The 16,020-nt window shown below is 43.3% G+C and overlaps 1 protein-coding gene across 1 annotated transcript; it reads left to right on the forward strand.

Moving 5' to 3' along the window:
• Nucleotides 1-13,735: 13,735 nt before the first annotated feature.
• LOC147460112 (uncharacterized) lies at nucleotides 13,736-15,069 on the forward strand. Its single transcript, XM_086509961.1, has 3 exons — nucleotides 13,736-14,728; nucleotides 14,822-14,923; nucleotides 15,025-15,069. Exons 1-3 carry the CDS (start codon nucleotides 13,811-13,813, stop codon nucleotides 15,067-15,069), a joined length of 1,065 nt encoding a protein of 354 aa, XP_086366087.1. The 5' UTR covers nucleotides 13,736-13,810.
• The last annotated feature ends 951 nt before the right edge of the window (nucleotides 15,070-16,020 follow it).

Consider the following 16,020-nt stretch of genomic DNA (forward strand, 5'->3'; position numbering starts at 1 on the left):
CTACTCTTTGGCTCAAGTTTGTTCCTAAATTCCTTTGGAACGTGAGTATATGCCTCACAGCCAAAGACTCTGAGATGCTTGTATGAGGACATTTTGTTTGACCATACCATCTCTGGCACTGAATCCTTCTGCAAAACCTTGCTAGGAGATCTATTTACAAGATGAACAGCTGTTGATACAGCTTCCGCCCAAAACCCATTTGGCAGCTGTGCATTAGACAACATACTTCTAACCTTCTTTTGTATGGTCCTATTCATCCTCTCAGCAACACCATTTTGAGGAGGATTGTAAGGAGCAGTAAGTTCACGTTTTATACCTTTTGACTCACAAAAGTCCTGAAAGGCCTTTGAAACATACTCTCCACCATTGTCAGTGCGTAAGCATTTAAGCTTCTTGCCACTCTGATTCTCCACAAGTGTCACAAACGTTTTGAAAACACTAAACGCTTCATCCTTGTGCTTGAGAAAGTAAACCCATACTTTCCTCGAGTAATCATCTATAAATGTCATAAAGTAAGAAGCTCCCCCTAGAGATAGGTTAGGCATAGGTCCACACAAATCACTATGAACAAGTGCCAACTGTGTATCTCTTCTACTGCTTCTATGCTTATGTGGATGCTGTGTTTGCTTACCATACAGACAATGTTCACAGAATTCAAAATCATTAAATGAAAATCCAGGCAAATAACCAGAACGAGACAAGATTTCCATTCCCTTCTTGGACATATGTCATTACCGGCTATGCCACAAAGAAACGTTCGGCTGCTCAGTTACATTGATTACATTTTTAGAGACATTTGATACATAAATCATGTAAAGTCCTCCAGACTTTACTCCATGTGCTACTGTCATAGAACCCTTGGATATCTTCCACATGTTCTGTCCAAAAGTGGTGACGTAGCCAGCATCATCAAGTAAACCTGTGCTGATCAAGCTCTTTGTAATTGCGGGAACATGTCTCACATTCTTCAGCGTGAAAGAAGAGCCATTCTGAAACTTCAATTGTACATCTCCAACACCTAAGATCTCACATGTCTGCCCATTGCCTAGCCGAACATGATCTTTAGTGGTCACATAAGAGGTAAACCACTCCTTGTTTGGAGACACATAAAGTGATGCCCCTGAGTCTATAATCCAGTCACTCAGTGCATTTCCATCAGATGTTGTAAGAAGAGCTGAGTCCATTGTATTCTTCAAGAAGTAGATGTCTCCTGACACTAGACTGTCATCCTCTGCAACAATGTTTGTCACATTTATTTCTTGAATCTTCACTGAGGACTTGTTCTTCTCACCATGGTCTTCAGCTTTCTCTTTGCCTTTTTCTGCTTTCCATTCTTTGCAGTCTCTTTTCATGTGATCCTTCTTGCCACAATGTGTCATAATAATCAATATCTAATTCTCCTAAATGATTTTCTCATATTAAAGTGATCATTTAATGTGGGGAAGTGCCAAGGGAGAAAAAGCTAGAATATTGGTTAAGTTAGCAGACCGGCCACAGTAGGGATCCAAAGGAGGGAAAATAGGGATCCAAAGGGGGGGCCATTTGCAAAAGAGCCATGTGAAACAATGGGACAAAAAGACCCTAAGGTTCAGCCCATTAAGACTTCCAAAATGCTAAGGTTCCAAAATTCAAAGGTTGTGTCCAAAGGTCAACCCTAGGGAAAATTGGATGCTTGGTGTGTGCCCAAAAAGTCTTTCTACATCCCTACATGGGAGGGGGCGAGCCCCAAAGCTAGGGGATGAGAGAGAAATCCACACACACACACACAGGCTCCCTTTACACAAAGGGAATGAGGGACACATGTCAGCTCCCTAGGCCAGATGCCCACAAGGTGTGCCCAATTCCTATTGGAAGACCCTTGAAGTGGACCAATGAGAATTAAGCTAGAGTAAATCTAGTTTAATTAATTTAAAAACATTTAATAAAAGAAACCAATGAGAATTAAGTCTCCTAAAAGACTATTGGGCAGTCTCCCAAGGGGTCCAATGAGCATTCAGGAGCCCCATGGCTTGCCTGATTCCTATTGGCCAGGAGGCAAAGGGGTCCAATGAGAGTTTAGTTTAATTATTTAATTACCTAAAGCTCTCACAAAAGGGGAAAGGGGGACACATGTCTAAAGGCTATCACTTATGCTGCTTAATCCCTATTGGCTTGACCTGGGGAGGTCCAATGAGGCAAAAGCCAGACTTATTTAGCAGCTAGGGCTCGCCCAAGAGAGAGGGGGGGCTGATTTTTGCTTGGCATTCACACACACACTCTCACACTTGACCATGTGTGAAGGGAAAATACTCTATCTCCTCCCAAGCTTTAATGGAGAGCTCATCACCTACTCCAAGCTTGTGAGATAGAAGCCTACATCAACACTCTCTTGGCATGTGGATGCAAATCCAACCAAGAGCCAAGCTTCAATGCATGCTCATCTTCTCTACCAAGCTAATTACTAAGCTAAGCTATGCTAATATGAGTGATTATGTGAGGAGATGTACTTCTTTCTCGTAAGATACTTCTTTTCCTCTCAATCTACTCTCATACCCTACTAGCTCTCACCATCTTTGAAGGTGTGTGAGGTCTTGGGTCTGAGAACGGGGATAATTCAAGTTGTGTTTGATTAAGTGTTTTGCTTGGTGTATGAAGCTTCCATCTTCATTGCACTAGCTAGTCTTGAAGGAACACAAAGAATTGTATTGTACAATGTCTCTCTTGATGGGAGAAACCATAATACAAAGCCTTTTGGAGGGGGGACTGGCTCCATGCAAATCCGGTCCTCAACTGTTGTCAATAGCTTAATTGCTCTCTCTTTTGAAAGTATTGTCGATGCTATCTAACTAGGTGTTATGCTTTTTGTTGCTCTCTCCACCCAAGCACTCTTGTAATTCTCATTAGGAATCTATTCTAATGAAATGCCCACTATGTTCATGCTAAATTCCGCTACACATAAGATTTTAGGCCATTAAATGTTACATTGGTATCAGAGCTCAAGGTTTCTCTTTTCTTGCTCAAGAAGGGAGGTCCTCAAGCTAGCTACAAATGGTTGGTATTATTAATTGCCTGTGAATAAGTAGAATAGGGATTTTTCAGCCTTGCAGTGCGCCTGCCTTTGTGCAGTTAACGGGGCATCACCGTCGAGAGCTATGGTCTTAATAGTGGAGTCCTACGGGGCTTGCCTACGGCTTAACCACTATTGAGCTATTAGAAGCTTGACAGGAGCCGTTGCTGTTTTGGTGTCGAAAGACCCTCTCTTCTATTCCTTGCAATTAATGGTATTCGAGCCGCGGGTACAGTAGCTTGAGTGCTTTTTCTAAATGGGTAAAGAGGAGTAGCAACTAGGGCTTGAAGTGCCAAAGTACACCTTAAAAGTTTACACCTAAAAGTTGTTAGAATGGCTGACAATATTAAAGAGAGTGAAATTAATGTTGATAACTTTGATTTTGCTCATGAGCAAGCTACTAATGATGCTTCAATGCTTGTTAATTATCTTGTTTCTAGGCTTCAACAAGCCATGGGCAATCCATCTCTCCAAAGTGAAGTGCAACGGCAGCTCCGTGCTCACGGGATTCTCCAAGCTCATCACCATGACGAGAGAACACCTAGGAAGCCTCCTTGTGAGACTACCAAAAGAGGTCTCTCTCCGATTCGGGAAGAAGAAGAGAATCCATATGAAGGGCTCAAGAACTTACTTCTTGATGATGCATCTCCTTCCCAAAGGAGAACTCAAGAGCCTCCACCGAAGGAACGAGAAAGAAGCGAGTCTCCCGCCACCTCGGCGGAGATGGCTCCACGAAGACGGCGGGCTAAACGCTCTCCATCACCACCAAAGCGGAGAAGACCATCACACTCTTCTCCACGCCATAATTCAAAGAGGGATGATAAAAAGCAAGAGAAGAAAAAGGCGAGAAAGAGGACACCCTCTTCTCCATCTTCTTCATCCTCTTCCTCTTATGAAAGCTATGGTGAAGACGACAAAGATCAAGACAAGAAAAAGGCGAGAAAGAGGTCACCCTCTTCTCCACCTTCTTCAAATTCTTCATCTTCTGAAGAAAGTGATGGTGCAACTTTTGAACCATCAAAAAGAAGAGGCCATAGGAAATCCTATGCCGCATGGAAGAGGTCGTCCAAGCTGAAGAAATTCAAAGAGGGAGGGAAGAGCATCTCTTTCCTTACCTATGATGGCACCTTTGGTGCTACAGACAAAGTTTTGGCCTTTATCCAGCAATTCGATGCGGCGTTTGGAGATGAGGGCTTCACGGAGTCCTCTAAGCTACGCCATGTAGCTATGCACTTTCAAAAGTCCGCCAGACAATGGTGGTCTAGCCTACGAGCCAACGGTGAAGCTCCACGAACATGGAAGGCTTTAAGAGCTTCCATTATGAAGCAGTTTTTGGCCACCGATGCCAAAGACAAAGTACTCACCGAATGGCGAAGCTTAAAGCTCTCTCCCAATGAATCCATCCACATATATGTAGACAAGTTTTGGGACTTACAACTCAAAGCCACTGTCTTCAAAAAGTTGGATTTTGGAGAGCAAAAGCAACAATTTTGTGCGGGCTTAACCGAAGAAATGGCGGAGTATGTCAACTCCCAAAGGCCACGTACCATATCGGCGGTAATACACCATACTATGGTGGCCTCGCGAATCAATTTCCAAACGGGGGGTAAAAGAAATAATAAGCCCCCGGAAAACAAGGGTTCCAATGAGCCTAAGGGGAAGGACAATGTCCAAAAGTCTCCTAAGGGCAATTCCAACAAAGCTAAAGAGAAGGGAGTTTACAAAGGAAAGAATAAACTCTCTCCTGAAGAGCTTGAGCGTTATCGTAAAGATAACCGGTGTTTCAAGTGCGGTGAACAAGGGCATGCGTACCGCGCTTGTCCCCAAAAGAACAACCGCCAAGATCCTCCTAGAGCTTCTTTGGTTGAAATCCAAGAGGAGGAGATTCATCAAACTCACCACAAAGGATCTCCTCTATGCCATGCTTGGGGAAAGGTAAGAGAACATGATGCTTTTATTCTCTTTGACCCTGGTTCTACTCACAATTTCATATCTATGGAGTTAGCCACCAAGCTAGGCATACAATCCTACGAGATGGGAGATATCCTACCCGCAGACAGTGCCTTCAAGGGGCAAGAAACTTCAGTCACTCCCTTAATCGGGAAATTGAGGCTTCATGTCCAAGGCTATGTGGACAAAGAGGACTTCTTTATCTCTCCTCTCAAGCATGAGGATGTAATCCTAGGGGCACCATGGTTTGACCGCCTGGCTGCCCATGTTAAATTTCCTGAAAGGAGAATCTCCTTTAAGTTCAGGGAAAAGGACATGTATATAGATGCTAGGGAGATGGGTAACACCATCCCCATTGTACATACACCAGCTTTCAACAAGTCAATAAAGAGCTCTATTTCCGTGTACATGATTTTTGTTAAAGATTCTCAAAATGAACCTAATGCTTTAGCAAAAGAAAATAAAAGCAACCAAAAGGAATTAGAGTTATCCAATTTTCTCAAGGGGTTTCAAGATGTCTTTATTGACGACATCCCTTGTGAGCTACCTCCTAAACGAGGTAATGACGACCATGCAATTGAACTTCTTCCAGGAAGTTCACCGCCTAACAAACCTCCTTATAGAGTTTCTCAAGCTCAACAAGAGGAGATTATGCGGCAAGTGCATGACTTAGTTGAGAAGGGCATGGCTAGGCCTAGCTCATCTCCATTTTGCTCACCTGTGCTATTAGTGCAAAAGAAAGACGGCACATATCGTATGTGTGTCGACTATAGAGCACTAAATAGGATCACTATCAAGAATAGGTTTCCCGTTCCACGGGTAGAAGACCTATTTGATAAGCTACAAGGATCGACCTACTTCAGTAGGATTGACCTAAAAAGTGGCTACCATCAAATAAGGATAGTTGATCAAGACATTGTAAAGACCGCATTTCGTACTACATTTGGTCTTTACGAATACATTGTCATGCCTTTTGGCTTGACTAATGCACCAGCCACATTCAACCGCTTGATGGAGAAGCTGTTCAGGCCTCATCGAACCTTCACTGGAGTGTTCTTTGATGATATTATCATCTACTCTAATTCATTGGAGGAACACAAGCCACACCTCCAGGTAATATTTCAAGTTTTAAGAGAGAATAAACTTTATGTTAATCGAAAGAAAAGTGAATTTTTCTTGCAAGAGATTCAATATTTAGGTCACATTATCTCTAGAGATGGAATCCAAATGGATCCATCCAAGTTAGAGGTAATAAAAGGATGGCCTAAACCAAGGAATCTTCATGAACTAAGAAGTTTTATAGGTATGTGTGCATACTATAGACGCTTCATAGAAAAGTTCTCACAAATTGCGGGACCATTACATGACCTAACAAAGAAAAATGTTAGGTATACGTGGTCTGCTAAGGAGAACAATGCTTTCGAAAAGCTTAAAGAAAAGCTTATCTCTCAACCTGTGCTTACACTACCGGATCTCTCAAAACCATTTGAGGTCCAATGTGATGCTTGTGGTGATTGCCTTGGGGCTGTTCTGCTCCAAGAAGGGCACGCCATAGGCTATGAGAGTCGAAGGCTCGACCCTGTTGAGCAAGCTCTAGGCATATACGAAAAAGAACTCCTTGCAGTTCTACATGCCTTAAACTCATGGAAGCACTATTTATTGGGGACTCCTTTCATTCTGCGAACGGATCACCAAAGTCTTAAGTACTTCATGACGCAGACCAAGCTCTCCGACAAACAAATGAGGTGGGCAAATTTCCTTTCGCAATTTCATTTTCATATTGCTCACATTGCTGGCAAGCATAATCAAGTAGCCGATGCACTCTCAAGACGCCCGAGAGTGAATGCGGTTTCCATAGCAACTCACAATGATCTATCTTTAATGATAGATGAGTATGCTATTGATCCCGATTTTAGAGATGTGATTTCAGCCCTTGCATTAGGGAAGAAAGAAGAACCATTTACTTTACAAGATGGTTATCTTCTCTATGGCAATAGACTATGCGTTACTAACTCCCTACGTGAGAAAGTAATGTATGAATCTCATGCTCCCCCATATGCAGGGCATAGAGGGATTCAGTCTACCCTAAAGGGAATTGAAACATATTTCTATTGGCCTACCATGAAAGTGAACATACACGAGTATGTTTCCAAATGTGTGGTATGTCAAAAGACAAAATTTGATAGAGGGAAGCAACTTGGATTGCTTCAACCCTTGCCAATCCCTAATTCACCGTGGGAGAGCATATCCATGGATTTTATCTTTGGATTGCCTAAGTCTATCCATGGGAATACGGGAATATGGACGATAGTAGACAGGTTTAGTAAACAAGCTCATTTTATACCTGTCAAAAAGACTATCAAAGCCCATCAAATGGCAACCCTCTTCATTTCACAAATTTTCAAGTACCATGGCTTGCCAATGTCCATAGTGTCGGATAGAGATCCTAGAATGACCAGTAATTTCTGGAAGGGTCTCTTTGAGAATTTAGGAACAAGGCTAAACTTCTCTTCGGCCTATCACCCACAAACTGATGGCCAAAGTGAAATAGCTAACCTAACTATTCTTGATCTACTAAAAGCCTATGTAACGGAAGTAGATCAAAGATCCCAATGGGAGAAGTACTTACCCTTAGTAGAGTATGCTTACAATAACACTGTACATACTTCTACAGGAAAAGCACCTTTCGAGGTAATTGAGGGAAGATCAAAAAGTCCCTTGCTACTTAAGGTACATGGGAAGATCTTCGCTGCAGATGAGTATAGCCGAGACCTACAAGAATCTTTCCAAAAGATTAAGGAGGCTATCTCTATCTCACAGCAAAGGCAAAAGGCTGCTGCTGACAAGCACAGAAGAGCCCAAGCCTTTAAAGAAAACGATTGGGTCTTGTTAAAGTTTCCTAAGGCTCGATTAAGGCACACGACGGGCAAGAATCCTACGGGCCACCAAAAGTACTATGCTAAACTAGCAAAAAGGTATTATGGTCCCTTCCAGATTCTTAGGCCAATCAATGAGATGGCCTATCAACTTAAGTTGCCCAATCATTGGCTCATACACAATGCTTTTCATGTGAGCCTCTTAAAGCCTTACAAAGGAGAGCCACCTCAAGAACCAACTATTGAAGACCCACCGGAGATCGAGGACCACGAGGAGGTGCTGCAGCCCGAGTCCATTCTCCGACATGAAGACAAGGTATTAAGAGGCGGTAAGACTATCCGACGATATCTTATTAAGTTTAAGAATTATCCTTTTGAAGATGCTAGATGGATGCAAGGCATACAATTAAAGGATAACCTAAACCTTGTCAATGCTTACAATGCTTCCCAAGAGTAAGCAAATGTACAAAATGTAAAAAATGAACAAAAATTTTTGTGTTATAAGACTCTCTTTTTCTTTATTTGTGCACAAAAATGAAGTAGTATGCATGCTTAGATCAAGTTTGCGGGGACGACGTCTCCCAAACACCAAAGTAGAGCTTGTCACTCTACTATGGAAGACTGATAGGACTAATGTGCAGACATGCTTGCGGCAGCCTCAGGCTCTCAAGCGCCAAATGGACTAGTCATCCATTATGGAATGATGTCGTAGGGTAACATAGGGATCCTCTACCCGCTAAGAAAAGGACTCATGCATATGCTTTATCTTCTCTACACCATAGTCGAGGACGACTATGATTTCAAGAGAAAGGTAATGTCATAATAATCAATATCTAATTCTCCTAAATGATTTTCTCATATTAAACTGATCATTTAATGTGGGGAAGTGCCAAGGGAGAAAAAGCTAGAATATTGGTTAAGTTAGCAGACCGGCCACAGTAGGGATCCAAAGGAGGGAAAATAGGGATCCAAAGGGGGGGCCATCTGCAAAAGAGCCATGTGAAACAATGGGACAAAAAGACCCTAAGGTTCAGCCCATTAAGACTTCCAAAATGCTAAGGTTCCAAAATTCAAAGGTTGTGTCCAAAGGTCAACCCTAGGGAAAATTGGATGCTTGGTGTGTGCCCAAAAAGTCTTTCTACATCCCTACATGGGAGGGGGCGAGCCCCAAAGCTAGGGGATGAGAGAGAAAGCCACACACACACACAGGCTCCCTTTACACAAAGGGAATGAGGGACACATGTCAGCTCCCTAGGCCAGATGCCCACAAGGTGTGCCCAATTCCTATTGGAAGACCCTTGAAGTGGACCAATGAGAATTAAGCTAGAGTAAATCTAGTTTAATTAATTTAAAAACATTTAATAAAAGAAACCAATGAGAATTAAGTCTCCTAAAAGACTATTGGGCAGTCTCCCAAGGGGTCCAATGAGCATTCAGGAGCCCCATGGCTTGCCTGATTCCTATTGGCCAGGAGGCAAAGGGGTCCAATGAGAGTTTAGTTTAATTATTTAATTACCTAAAGCTCTCACAAAAGGGGAAAGGGGGACACATGTCTAAAGGCTATCACTTATGCTGCTTAATCCCTATTGGCTTGACCTGGGGAGGTCCAATGAGGCAAAAGCCAGACTTATTTAGCAGCTAGGGCTCGCCCAAGAGAGAGGGGGGGCTGATTTTTGCTTGGCATTCACACACACACTCTCACACTTGACCATGTGTGAAGGGAAAATACTCTATCTCCTCCCAAGCTTTAATGGAGAGCTCATCACCTACTCCAAGCTTGTGAGATAGAAGCCTACATCAACACTCTCTTGGCATGTGGATGCGAATCCAACCAAGAGCCAAGCTTCAATGCATGCTCATCTTCTCTACCAAGCTAATTACTAAGCTAAGCTATGCTAATATGAGTGATTATGTGAGGAGATGTACTTCTTTCTCGTAAGATACTTCTTTTTCCTCTCAATCTACTCTCATACCCTGCTAGCTCTCACCATCTTCGAAGGTGTGTGAGGTCTTGGGTCTGAGAACGGGGATAATTCAAGTTGTGTTTGATTAAGTGTTTTGCTTGGTGTATGAAGCTTCCATCTTCATTGCACTAGCTAGTCTTGAAGGAACACAAAGAATTGTATTGTACAATGTCTCTCTTGATGGGAGAAACCATAATACAAATCCTTTTGGAGGGGGGACCGGCTCCATGCAAATCCGGTCCTCAACTGTTGTCAATAGCTTAATTTCTCTCTCTTTTGAAAGTATTGTCGATGCTATCTAACTAGGTGTTATGCTTTTTGTTGCTCTCTCCACCCAAGCACTCTTGTAATTCTCATTAGGAATCTATTCTAATGAAATGCCCACTATGTTCATGCTAAATTCCGCTACACATAAGATTTTAGGCCATTAAATGTTACACAATGGTAGCATTCTATGTCACTCTTGCCTTTAGCACTGCGGGACTTGCTACGAGACTGATTCCTCTTTCCACCTTTGTACTTTTCTTTGGTCCTTCCCCTGACAACTAAGGCTGTTCCTTTGCCTTTGTCCATTGTCTTTCTATTGGTTTCTTCAATAAGCAGACTTCCTTCTACACCTGCTATGTTCAAACCATCTGGAGGTGCAGAATTACTCAAAGCTGTGCGAAAAGTGTCCCAACTTTCCGGCAATGTGATCAACAGGAACATAGCTCTAACAGGTTCATCAAACTTGACACCTTGAGCTGACAACTGAATGTAGATTGTGTTGAATTCATTCAGATGATTAGACATAGGTGTCCCTTCTTTCATCTTCAAGTCAACAAGCTTCTTAAGCCAGTATACCTGTGAAGCTGCACTCTGCTTCTCATAAAGATCACTCAGCTTTAACTATGCTTGATAAGCCGACATCTCGTCTGCTACATTGAAGTAAACGCTTTCTGCCAAAGTCAGCATAATGGTAGAAAGTGCCAATTCATCCATTTCGCTCCATTCATCTTCGTCCATATCTTTTGGTTTTATCCCCTTGAGCTTTATAGGTTTTATCTACTTCTTTTGTACCAACACGTGCCAAATCTGCTTCTTCCACAATGGGAAATTGGTTCCATCTAGCTTCTTGATATTGTAAAGAGCAGTGTCCTGTGATCCAGCCATAGCTATGCTTCACAGTAGTTTACTTTCCTGGGAAAAATTCGGCAGAGTTTTCCCAGTAAACTGACCTCTGAACCAATATCAACCTGTCAAATGAACCAAGAAAGCTTCAGATTCTGCGTAAATTTCGGCAGAGTCTCCTTTGTAAAATGTCTCTGGTGTACTAAAAAACAGACCAAAGAACAACTCAAAAAACATTGTCTCTCTGACACTGTAAACCTGTCCTGCACCTGTACTGTCTCTCACTGTCCTGTCACTGTCCTATAGGCATAGACTGCGACAATGCCTCAACGGAAGTAAAGCAAAGATGCAATCCCAACTGTCTAACTCACAGTCAATACATCCTAGCTGCCTATCTAAGGGTGCTCGAGGGATCGCTCCAAGACCTGTATCACCGAAAGGATCTCAACATTCGAGAATCCCCCAGCTCAATAAAACCTCACTCGACCCTCAACAAAGGCTGCAGTAAATATGACAGTACATAGACTTCCCACAAAGTCATACATCCACAAATTTCCCACCGTATGCTGTAACGACTGCGGTGGTTGTTTACTGCGTGACTCACAGCCAACAAACCCTCAACAGACATACATCATCTCTAACAATACATCCCATGTGGAAGTACCTGCAATGTCAGGATGAAATCTAGAATATCAAGCAGCAAACACAAGCTACCTGATGAACTAGTGGATGTCGCCTACAGACTGTGTGTAGATGCGCCCGTGTCGTATGTGACACGCCTCCAAGAACTGTGAGCCATCCTTCGATGTGTAGACAGCCACAAATCAACACTCTGGGAGTGTCGATATCCTCAGCACCTGCAGTCGTAGGCCGAAAACCCCAAATTTGCAGAGTCGGATCTGCACGCGCTGAGACCATGTAGTCGAAAATGGCCTGCGTAGACCTTTGTCGAAGCCGAACGGTGGCCGAGATGACCTCAGAATGAATTTCTGACAACACCAAGCTCTTCGGGTGCTCCCACGAGATTTGGGGCCGTGTCTTTGCCTGTCGAATTTCACTCTAATCTGAGCTGGTGACTCTAGCCTCCTGCAATGCTGCCCCGAGCCTCGATCTGAGCTCTAATACCAGTTGAAGGAGTACGAGCGGAAGTGCGACGCGAGAGAGAGTGCGAGAAGAGGAGCACGACGATATGGTGAACTCGCTCTACTGTAATGTGTAGAGCATAGTGAGTTCTTATTAGGTTGTTACAAAAGAATATGTGTACATACCTGGCGGCCCGCCCACTTACCTGGGCGACCACATTGGGCTTTATACCCCAACAGCAACGCTACTGTGCATAGAGGAGAGTCTGGTTTTCTTGAGGTGGATTCAACTAAGAAATGGACTGACCTAAGAGACACTTTCGTACTACCCGAGCATTGTGAACAAGTAAGTATGTAAATAATTAACATCCCATTTTAGAATTTATGTGCTTGGAAGATCTCATGTAAGTTATGTGGCTCTGGCAGGTGATATTTCATCCTACAAAGTCTGCAAAGGAGATCGGAGAAGATGCTCAATCAGAAGCCGTTGAGGTGGTGCCAGACGAACATCAAGCCGCTACTCTCTATGGGGTGCATGCAGAGGATCTACAAAATGAAACGGAGGACATCTGTTTAAAGAGAGATCTATATAGATATAGGAAGTTATGCTAAGCTATGCGAGGATGAGAGAGAGATCTCTTAAATCCATAAATATTGTATTTGAACAATTTTGCTCCGTTTTGTAAAAACTCTGGCTCTGTAAGTACCTTCCATGTTGTATAACGCTCTTTTGATTCTGCGCTCATAGCCTGGGCAATCCATGGCCACATGCAGCTCCACCACCTGGTTGGTCGACTGCAAGATTTGATTGTGTGCGCTCCCTCTCTCTCTCTCTCTCTCTCTCTCTCTCTCTCTCTCTCTCTCTCTCTCTCTCTCTTTCGATTGAAAATTATGAGTTATCGACTTGCCTCTTCCATCACTCAAGTTGAATAGAAGAAGAACACGTTCTGTTGCTGCTAGCCTTTGAACATTCCAAAGCTACAAGCACCTTCAAGTTCTACGTCAAAAAAGAAAGAGATAGTTGGGATTCTTGTATGATTCTCCGTTTTGAACAATTTTGCTCCGTTTTATAATATATATTTTGTTCACGTGGCTTTTTGTCCATTTCTATTTATATGCGTCATTGTGTCATTGTATTTAATGGTCTTTGCATCCACTCCAGGTACGTATGCTCTAGGTATGTTCTCACAAGTAGGGACGACGAGCACTCCGCTCCGGGTGCGATGGAGATTGAAGATGCAATCGCGAAGGGAGTGATCTGTCTCTGCTCATAGATGCAGCTCGTCTCACCGCTAGATCTAATTGATCGGGTGAAAGAGACGCTAAGAAGAACTACTACTGCTTACTTAGCGTCTCTTTCACCCGATCAACTAGATTTAGTGGGGAAAGAGATGCTAAGAAGCACTACTACTGCTTCTTAGCGTCTCTTTTACCTGATCAACTAGATTTAGTGGTGGGGCAAGCAACATCTATGAGCAGATACGGACTTCCTTCGCGATTGCAGCTTCAGTCTCCATCGCACCCAGAGCGTAGTGCTTTTACAAATTCACCCTCATTCAACGAAAACTCTCTACACAGGAATCCCTCCTCCTCCTCCTCCCTCCTCTCTCTCTCTCTCTCTCTCTCTCTCTCTCTCTCTCTCTCTCTCTCTCTCTCTATCTACTTGTCCATGTTTTCTACTCCATTCATTCAATATTAAGTTTAAATGTTCGTGTGTTTAATGAAGGTATGGATGATGAGGAGTTTCTTTCTTCTTTGTCACCCCAACAGAGATAGTGGTACATGGAGAGTCATCGCTCTGGCGTACCATCACGCGTTCCTACTCCATCCGCATCTCCCTCTGTTTCGGAGCATTCAACACGCTCCGAAGCTTCGGTGTCGACGAGACGATCTTCACACTCGTCTAGGAACCGGCGCTCTAGTGGTGGCGGTGGGGGTTGTTGTGGGGATGCCGCCGCCGATGCTTTAATACCGCCTCGTGTTCGACGAGGCTCTTTACCCTCCCCTTCTTTCCCCGCCCCGACACCAGCCACGGCATCGCCATTGGCACCAGGTTTTGCACGGATGACTGCCGTTCCTAGCGGCTACATACCACTAGCTACACCTTCAAGAATCACTCCAGTGGACACTCCTCGCTTCGGGGCTCAGAATCCAGTGGAGACACCTGACGTCCGTACCCCCGTCGACACGCCGCTAGAGACCCATGCCGGGACACCCAGGTTCACGCTTCAATGGCGAGAGGGCTTGTCTTACTTCGTCGACTTCAGCAGCGGCATCATCTTGGATGATGAAGGCAAGAAGGTGATTTTGCGCATGCGCGGTCTTTGCTCTCAGGCGTTTAGACACTACATACTAAACACCTGGAGTGAAGTACCAAATGATTTAAAAGACAGAGTCATCAGCATGCTTCATGATGAGTTTCCCGTTCCAACACGGGATGAGCGCTTCAATGAAGACGTGATGAAGGTTCAAATGCGCGAATATTGCAAGCACAAGCATTCCGAAGTGCAAAAAGCAATCAAGCATGGGTGGAACAGACGAGATTGGCTGGCTAAAGAATATTGGAAGAATGCCAAGAAAGCAGCATGCGAGAATCCCGACAAGTGGAAGCAACAAAAGGAGGCAGCCAGGGCGCGAGTAGAGGCAGGGAGCTTGCACCACTTGGGGAGCGGCTGGTGGGCATCATTTGAGGCCGATTTTGTAAGTGTTTTCGCATTGCTCTTTATGTTTGATAGTTTAGGATTTATGGGTTTTTAAATTCTAACATAATGGATTCTTTGTATGTTTTGACAGTGGTCGATGACAGAACATGATCCCACACGGTACGAGCGCGAATACGCAGGCAAGAAGGGCTTAAACGCCTTGATAGACATTCTGAGTTCTCGCGGAGGCATGGTTAGTATTAGGGTTTACTCTTTTCTATTTGTTGTATTGTTTTATAAACGTCGTTATATGTTTATACTTACAAAAGGCTGTCTTATTGTTTTTTTTTGCAGAATCCGACAGATACGTCGCTTGGACGCGATGAGACGTCTGATTAGACGACATCAATCTAGCTGTAGCTAGATAACATTAGTTTCTTTTTGTCATAGCTTATGTATCATGAGACGACTTTTATACGTCTTTTTGAAAACCATGTATATTTTTTCAATAATGACAATGGTGTTGTAACTATTACATTTGCAAAGTTTAACAATCAAGTGATTTTGCCTATGATGTGTACAACTGTCAGTTTTGTATCTTTATTTTGCAAACAATACATACTATGGATGATGGAGTTAATGGTTATATTGTCTTGTGGGTGACATTTTTGGGTCTATATCTACCTTTGCACTTTTTTTCAAAGGTGAATCAATTAATGAAACATTCAATATGAATGCCCTGCCACCAAAAGTTTTTCCTCTCGGGCGTCGCTATGAACGTCGCTATAAACGTCGCTATAGATGGCCTACAAACGTCGCTATAATCGTCGCTATAGGTGTTGCTATATAGCGACGGTTATAGCGATGCGTATATCGACCACTATAGCGATGCCTATAGCGACATTCCCATATCAACGCTGTTAATGATAGTCTTAGCGATGTCGGGGGTTATAAAAACCCAATGTATTTCCGTCGCTAACAACATCACAAGAGCACACAACCTCTTATAGTGACAAACTTTTACAGTTCATCTTACCAATTGCCATAAAGGGTTGTTTGACAGATGACATTAGAAGATCAATCTACAAAATCAGTGAGTTGGTACGCTGGATCAGTTCGAAAGAGATAAGAGAAGACATCATCGATGCAGCACGCTTAAATGCTATTGAAGCAGTGTGCATGGTGGAGAAGTACTTTCCAACAAACATTCTTACCATCCAAATGCATGTACTTGTGTATGTGGTCGATGAAGTTGCAGTTGGTGGGGTAGTCCATAGCAAGTGGATGTTCTTCTTGGAGAGATTCATAAAGACTTTAAAGGGGTTTGTTCGTCAAAGGGCTCGTCGCCCC

This window comes from Adiantum capillus-veneris, chromosome 4 (genome assembly GCF_014529385.1).
Source record: "Adiantum capillus-veneris isolate H3 chromosome 4, ASM1452938v2, whole genome shotgun sequence".
Classification (NCBI taxonomy): Eukaryota; Viridiplantae; Streptophyta; class Polypodiopsida; order Polypodiales; family Pteridaceae; genus Adiantum; species Adiantum capillus-veneris.

What these genes read in the sequence shown, in the direction of transcription:
- LOC147460112 (XM_086509961.1), top strand. Translation starts at nt 13,811, where the DNA reads ATGGAGAGTCATCGCTCTGGCGTACCATCACGCGTTCCTACTCCATCC. An exon ending in CATCATTTGAGGCCGATTTT is followed by an intron (nt 14,729 to 14,821) that starts GTAAGTGTTTTC and finishes ATGTTTTGACAG; the next exon opens with TGGTCGATGACAGAACATGA. An exon ending in TGAGTTCTCGCGGAGGCATG is followed by an intron (nt 14,924 to 15,024) that starts GTTAGTATTAGG and finishes TTTTTTTTGCAG; the next exon opens with AATCCGACAGATACGTCGCT.